This window comes from Peromyscus eremicus, chromosome 4 (genome assembly GCF_949786415.1).
Source record: "Peromyscus eremicus chromosome 4, PerEre_H2_v1, whole genome shotgun sequence".
In the NCBI taxonomy this organism is placed as follows: Eukaryota; Metazoa; Chordata; class Mammalia; order Rodentia; family Cricetidae; genus Peromyscus; species Peromyscus eremicus.
The window spans coordinates 65,751,253-65,758,783 of record NC_081419.1 but is presented as its reverse complement, the minus strand read 5'-3'; the positions used below and the strand labels follow the sequence as shown (position 1 = coordinate 65,758,783).

Below are 7,531 nucleotides of genomic sequence, written 5' to 3'. Positions count from 1 at the left end.
GACAGTATTGTGAATATGAATTGAAAAAAATGTTTTCCTGACCAAATGACTCAGAAAGCCTCTGGTATTTACCCGTTGATGTATCCTACCCTTGTGCTTTATTCATCATTATGACAGTCTATGGATAGTTTCAAGTTCCTGGAGTATTCTACAAACAGGGAAATTTTTTTGATAAGAAATGAAAGGATTTTACAGAGATTCTATCTGAGTGATGGAAAAGAAGACTTCTGGTAGTAGTCATGAGAAACTTTCCCCATTAACGCTTCAGTAACTTAAACCACTGATTTGTCATGTTGATTATCTGGATTATTTGTGAGACACAAGGATGCTGCTGTACTTTCTTAAAGTCAAGACCTTTGGGATGCCTTTAGTACAACTGACTAAAAGAAAAATTCATAAAATTAATTGTAGGGTTGTGAATTTGTAATTAATATGAGCATATAAAGAACATTAACAATTTCTAATTATTTGGTGGACTTTTTATACACATGAAAATAATACCTCTTTGTACTTTTATGAAGAAAATTTCTTAGAATGTGAGATTATTCACCTACCTTTTTGAGTAAGTTTTGACATTAAATTATAAATTTTAACTTGGATATTCTGTACATTCTTTCATGTAAGTCTCTGAAAGACTTAGATAATAGGAAACTTTGTGGAAATGTGTTTTCTACAGTCTCTTTGTGCTCTTTCCTCATCTGTTGGATGTTCATATGATGTCATGTATTCCATGAAGTCACATAGGTACACAAAATAGTTGCAGCCCTACCAGCAAAAGAACCTTTGATTTTTATGGAAGAAAATTAAGAACCATGTTGTGAGTCCATGAGATGACAAACAATGAATGCTAGCTAAAGATTCCTGTGATACATTGAAATACAGCTGATATTTTAAGTCACATATTCTAACAGGAAGTATCTAACTTGGGAATATTAAGATGCTAAAATTAATCATAAAATACAAGTATATTTTCTATGAGTGTCACAGACTACTATTTTTGGGGGCAGATTGCATGGTTATGTTCCATTTGGCCAAATAGCAAGTGAAATTTTTTTATGTATTATAAAGGACAGTGATTTTTTATTTTTATTTTATGGGACATTGTGTTTTGTGTGCTTTGTTAAAATGGATGCATAATCACTTCAGATATTTGAAACAGGGAAATTAAAAATTCTGTGTCTTCACAAGTGCTTAAGGTGTACAAGATCAAATATCTATTATATTTCAGTTGATTGATGCTGCATTTCATGTGTGTATCTTAAAATTGTCCAATGAATATGTTAGTATATGTAAATAGAGAAAAACATAAACATATAGTAATGCCTCATCTTCTGCCACAGATGTTTGTTAGTTTGGTATTGTATAGTACTGTATATGGTATTAAAAACTGGACAGTTTTCCTCGTATTTTTTTCCTTCCACTCTCATGTCTTCTGTGAGTGTATGATTTTATGTATCTCCTGAAATTCTAAAACTCACAAATGAGAGAAAATGTAACAATGTTCCTTCTGATACTGAGTTAAATTGACTAATGTGCTTATTTTCACTTGTATCTGTGTTTTGTCAACTGATATAACTTCACTCCTCTTTATGAGTGATAGAATTTCAGTGCATGGCAAAGTATTTAAATATATAAGACTATTTTTCAAAAACATGTTCTTAATAATTGATTATACTATTATTTATCAGGAAGTATATCAACAGTAGTTCGAAATGAAAGCAGTCATACTATTCTTCAGTGTTTATAGAATTGGCCCTAGATAATGTACATTATATGTGTCTAGTTTTGTGTAGCTTATGTACTCTGGTTTTTTTTCTATTACATAAATAATCATGTAAGACTCTAGAATGTTTGGCCTGGTGAAAACCAATGCTGATCAATATTGAAAGCAACTGAACTGTGTATAAGTAAAATGTAGAAGTCAGACTTGGGCATAAGTTATATGATAACAGTATGTTCTGTGACAGGCATTCCTATGGCAGTTGGGAACTTCAAAAATGACAATGATAGATGTTCTGACTCAGATGGAAGCATACATGAGACGTGTAAGCTGCATCCCAACTGCTTCTACTCTTGCTCTGACTCTGTACATGGCCTTCTTGATGACAAGTCAGGGCAAATGGGATTTTGCTTGCTGTTACTCCAATTATATTCCTTCACAGGTAAATATTGATAATATTTTACATGTAATAAATGAATTAGTATATATGATAAAACAAATCATTCCTAAGATATGTGAGTTGAATCCAAGTTCATAAAGTGGCTCATGAGGCACACATATGCTGTTTTTTTTCTAACCCAGACTATGTCTATATTCCTGTTAATGGACAGAAATTCTCATGACTTATTGTCAGCGGGTGCTCACAGTGAAACATTTAAGAATAGCAATCATAGCCACCACTGAGATGTTGATGTCTGATATGCTGGATGGGGTTTAGGCATTTATAAGAACACCACCTACCACTCTAGGAGAGGGATATTATGGATGTTTCTGTGATACAAATGGTGAAACAGAGGCGAGGGAAACTTACTAAGATGGTCAAGATCAGGATGATACAACAGGAATAATCCTCATGCTGTAGCCTGGTGTGTGGCTACAGGGTCCACAGCTTTCATCTCTGCTGTTTCTCTGTCCAAGTATGTCTCACATTCTTTCCTGCGACACTTTGTACAATAAAGTTAGAGATATTATTTGGTCACAGTAGTTATTAAATTTAATTTTACATTATTTGTATCATTCAGGAAGCCATGTTAAACTTGGAAATATTGTGTACATGTGAAAAAAGGAAAAAATGACAACAGAAGAGAAAGGGAAGGGGTCAGAAGTAACAGTGTTACAGACCATTAGAGACTGTGAGACTGGGAAAGACTGTGGGATATTGTCCAATTCCCTCGATTATCAGGATGCAAACAGAGACATGGAAATGAACACAACCAACACCTTTGCGTTCTGGTTGTACATTTTCGTTGAGTGTTCTGCTTTTGTGGATTCAGGCAATGAATTCCAATGTGAGGCCCCTCCTCATCTAGAATGTATTAAGATTTAGTATTAACCATTTAATATTCACTCAGTATTTGGTATTCACACTCTCTATTCAGTTGCTATTTCCCTCTGTCTCTATGCCTAGTTTTTCCTGAGAGTTCTGGAAGAAGTAAAATGTCTGCTGATGCTGACATGGTAAGAACAATGGATTAGTTCAGGTAAAGTAAAAATACTTGTGAAAAACGAGCTGGTGGGTGTAATTGTGTTACTAATTAGTATAAGAAAGCATCATATGGAACTATAACTATTAAAATGTCAGAGTCAGATGAAATAATTGTGTGCTCAATAGTATTGGAGGCATTTGGTGCAGTTCAAAAATCTACATTTTTTTAGATTAAGTGATATGTGTATGATGACTAAAATTATCTTGTGACATGTAGTGTCTATGCCTAATACTGCAGCAATGTAATAGTACTGGCATGGATCTTTGAGGACCAGTATTATTGTGGGCACTACCCAAGTTCATTTTTTAAAATATTATCCACAGGTATTACCAGCTCAAAGTATTGCTCTTTACTAGTTGATAATACTTGGGTTTAATGCCACAATCATTTTCAAGTCTCTTAAAGGAGAGTCCTTTTCTCTGTTCACTTGCTGCTATCAGTGCCAAGGTGTAATGTGCTTTAAATAACTACTTTTAAATTATGGGGCACAGAGATACCTCTGTATACTTTTATGTCTAAGGATTCACTGATATTGAGATGAACCTAGTAGTTAGAGATTTTAGCAGAAAGTTATGGAGCTTGTTTCAAGGGAAAGCTCAATAGGTATTTACTAAATGCCTACTGCTGGTTAACTACTGTAGAAGACAGCATGTGCAACATAATGACAGAATTGGTTCATGGTCTTGTTCACAGTTTGTGGCAGGCCCTGTTCTTCTGTGCTCCTTCTCTGAAACAAGCCTAATAGAAGAATAAATGGGCCAGAACAACAATGTCACCGAATTTATTCTGCTGGGCTTCACTCAGGATCCTGCTGGGCAAAAAGCATTATTTGTTATGTTTTTACTCATCTACATTGTGACAATGGTGGGAAATCTGCTCATAGTGGGGACAGTGATTGTCAGCCCCTCATTGGGCTCCCCAATGTACTTCTTCCTTGCCTCTCTGTCACTCATGGATGCTGTTTATTCCACTGCCATCTCACCCAAGTTAATTGCAGACTTACTCCGTGATAAGAAGACCATCTCCTTCACAGCATGCATCAGCCAGCTCTTTATAGAGCATTTATTTGGTGGTGTTGATATTGTCATTCTGGTGGCAATGGCCTATGATCGTTATGTGGCCATATGTAAGCCTCTGCATTATTTGATTATCATGAATCGACGGGTATGTATCATCTTCTTAGTGATGGCCTGGGTGGGAGGTTTTGCACATGCTTTGTTTCAAGTTATTGCTGTGTATAAACTTCCTTTCTGTGGTCCCAATATCATTGACCACTTTGGCTGTGACATCTACCCACTATTGCTACTTGCATGCACTGATACCTACTTCATTGGCCTCTCTGTCATTGGCAATAATGGGGCCATGTGTATAGTGATCTTCATCCTCCTCCTACTCTCCTATGGAATCATCCTAAGATCTCTCAAGAATCACAGTCAGGAAGGGAGGCGTAAAGCTCTGTCTACCTGCAGCTCCCATATCACTGTGGTTTTCCTCTTTTTTGTTCCCTGTATTTTCATGTATGTTAGACCTGTTTCTAGTTTTCCTATTGATAAAGCCATTACTGTATTTTATACTATTGTCACTCCCATGTTGAATCCTTTAATATATACTTTGAGAAATTCAGAGATGAAAAATTCTATAGAAAAGCTCCTGCAAAATTTATTAAGTCCCAATAGATTAAGCCTTTCTTCTTGATGCTTATATTACTAAGCACTAGGCAACAATCATGAATAAATTGTAGTAGTATGTATTCCATCTTGAACATTCACTAGCCCTTGATATTGTGAAAATACTAGTACTGTAAATATTATTTGTAAATATTGTTCTTTGTTGTGATTTTTAAAAATAATTAGTACAGTTGCATATAGTATCATTTATTTTTAGCTATTCTCTTTAACTATTTTTGATGAATTGCATATTTTAGTTCATGTCAAATTATCAATAAATAATTTACTTTAATTTTTTTCAAACAATATATTTTAATCATGTTTTTTCTTCTCTTCCATTCTTCCCAGACCCTTCTTCCTTCCTGCCTCAGTTAACTTCATGTTCTCTCTCTGTGTGTGTCTCTCTGTCTCTCTGTCTCTCTCTCTCCCTCTCTCTCTGTCTCTCTGTACTTTTCCCTCCTAACCCTCCCTAAACCAAACATAAAAAAATAAAAATAAACAAGCAAAAACCCAACAAGATAAAAATTACAATCCAAACAAGATGAATGACCCCCCCCCCCAAGACACACACATAACAAAATAAACCCCTGGAGTTCATTTTCTGTGGGCTAACTACTCTTGGGCATGAGGCCTGTCCTGGAGTGTGGCTTATATACCTAGTGACAGTGCATTAAAAAATGTATTTCTTTCCTTTCTCAGCAGTTATCAATTATATATAGCTTCTTGGTTAGGTATGGAACTTTGTGTGTCCACTTTCTCTTTTCTGGACTGGGACATTGTGTGGCTTGATCCTGTACAGGTTGTGCATGCCATCAGAGTCTCTGTGAATCCATCTATACATCAGTGTCTGGAAAACATTGTTTCTTGAATTCATCCAGCACCTCTGGTTTTGATAATCTTTCCACCACCCCTTCTGCATAGTTGATGAGCCTTGAAGGGAGGCATTAGATGGAGATATTCCACTTGGGACAAAAGGGTTGTACTTATCTTAAATGGTTTTCTTAACATAATCAGTTTGATGGAAATCTGTAGGTTTGCCTTTCAACTAATTCTATATTACTATTTGTATTACAAAATCTCATCTATTTATAGTTCTTGCTATACTCATTTTGATTAATAAAAATTCTTTTTTAAAAATTTATTTATTTTTCTTTATTAAGAAATTTTTTGTTCATTTTACATACTAACCACAGATCTCCCTCTCATCCCTCCTTCTACTCCATCCTAGACTCCCCCACAACCCATCCCCCACCTCCTCCTCCAAAAAGGTAAGGCTTCCCATGGGGAGTTAGCAAAGCCTGATACATTCAGTTGAGACAGGTCCAAGCCCCTTCCCCCTACGTCAAGGCTGTGTAAGGTATCCCACCATAGGTAATTGGCTCAAAAATGTCAGCTCATGCACCAGGGATAGATCCTGATCCTACTGCCAGGGACTCCTTAAACAGACCAAACTACACAACTGTCTCACTTATGCAGAGGGTCTTAGTCAGGTCCCATGTAGGTTCCACAGCTGTTAGTTTACAGTTCATGAGTTCCCACTATCTTGGTTCTGTTGTCTCTGTAGATCTACCCATCATGATCTTGATTCTCCTTGCTCATATAATCCCTCTTCCTTCTCTATGAATGGATTCCAGGAGCTTGGCCTGTTGCTTGGCTGTGAATCTCTGCATCTTTAGATGCTTCCATCCATTACTGGATGAAGGCTCTATGATGACAATTAGGGTATTCACCAATCTGATTACTGGAGTAGGCCGGCTCAGGCACCCTCTCCACTATTGCTAGTAGTCTAAGCTGGGGTCATCTTTGTGGATTCCTGGGAACTTTCCTAGCACCAGGTTTCTCTCTATCCCTATAATGTCTCCCTCTATCAAGATATCTCTTTCATTGCTCTCTCACTTTCTCCCTGTTCCAGTTAGACCATCCTGTTCCCTTATGTTCTCATCCCCCATCCCATACCCTCTATTGTGTCCCCTCACCCTCAGTTTACTCAGGAAATCTCATCTATTTCCCCTTCCCAGGGTGATGCATGCATCCCTCTTAGGGTCTTCCTTATTAGCTAGCTTCTCTGAAGCTGTGAGTTGGAGTCTGGTTATTCTTTGCTTTACATCTAGTATTCACTTATGAATGAGTACATACCATGATTGTCTTTCTGAATCTGGATTGCCTCACTAAAAATGATATTTTCCCTCCATTTGTCTGCAAATTTCATGATGTCATTGATTTTTACTGTTGAGTAGTACTCCATTGTATATGTGTACCACATTTTCTTTATCCATTCAGTTGAGGAACATCTAAGTTGTTTCCAGGTTCTGGCTATTATGAATAATGCTGCTAAGTAGCATTGAACTCATTGGCACAGGAGACCACTTTCTAAATATAACACCAGTAGCACAGACACTGAGAACTACAATTAATAAATGGGACCTCTTGAAACTGAAAAGCTTTTGTAAGGCAAAGGACATGGTAAATAAGACAAAATGACAGCCTACAGAATGGGAAAAGATCTTTACCAACCCCAAATCTGATAGAGGGCTGATCTCCAAAATATATAAAGAACTCAAGAAACTAGATACCAAAATACCAAACAATCCAATTTAAAAATGGTCTACAGAGCTAAACTGAGACTTCTCAACAGAAGAATCTCAAATGGCCAAAAG

The 7,531-nt window shown here is 36.5% G+C and overlaps 1 protein-coding gene across 1 annotated transcript; it reads left to right on the top strand.

The window, feature by feature from the left end:
- The first annotated feature begins 3,960 nt into the window (after positions 1–3,960).
- Positions 3,961–4,902, top strand: LOC131908350 (olfactory receptor 4A5-like). Its single transcript, XM_059259404.1, has one exon. It carries the CDS (start codon positions 3,961–3,963, stop codon positions 4,900–4,902), a length of 942 nt encoding a protein of 313 aa, XP_059115387.1.
- The last annotated feature ends 2,629 nt before the right edge of the window (positions 4,903–7,531 follow it).

What these genes read in the sequence shown, in the direction of transcription:
- LOC131908350 (XM_059259404.1), top strand. Translation starts at nt 3,961, where the DNA reads ATGGGCCAGAACAACAATGTCACCGAATTTATTCTGCTGGGCTTCACT.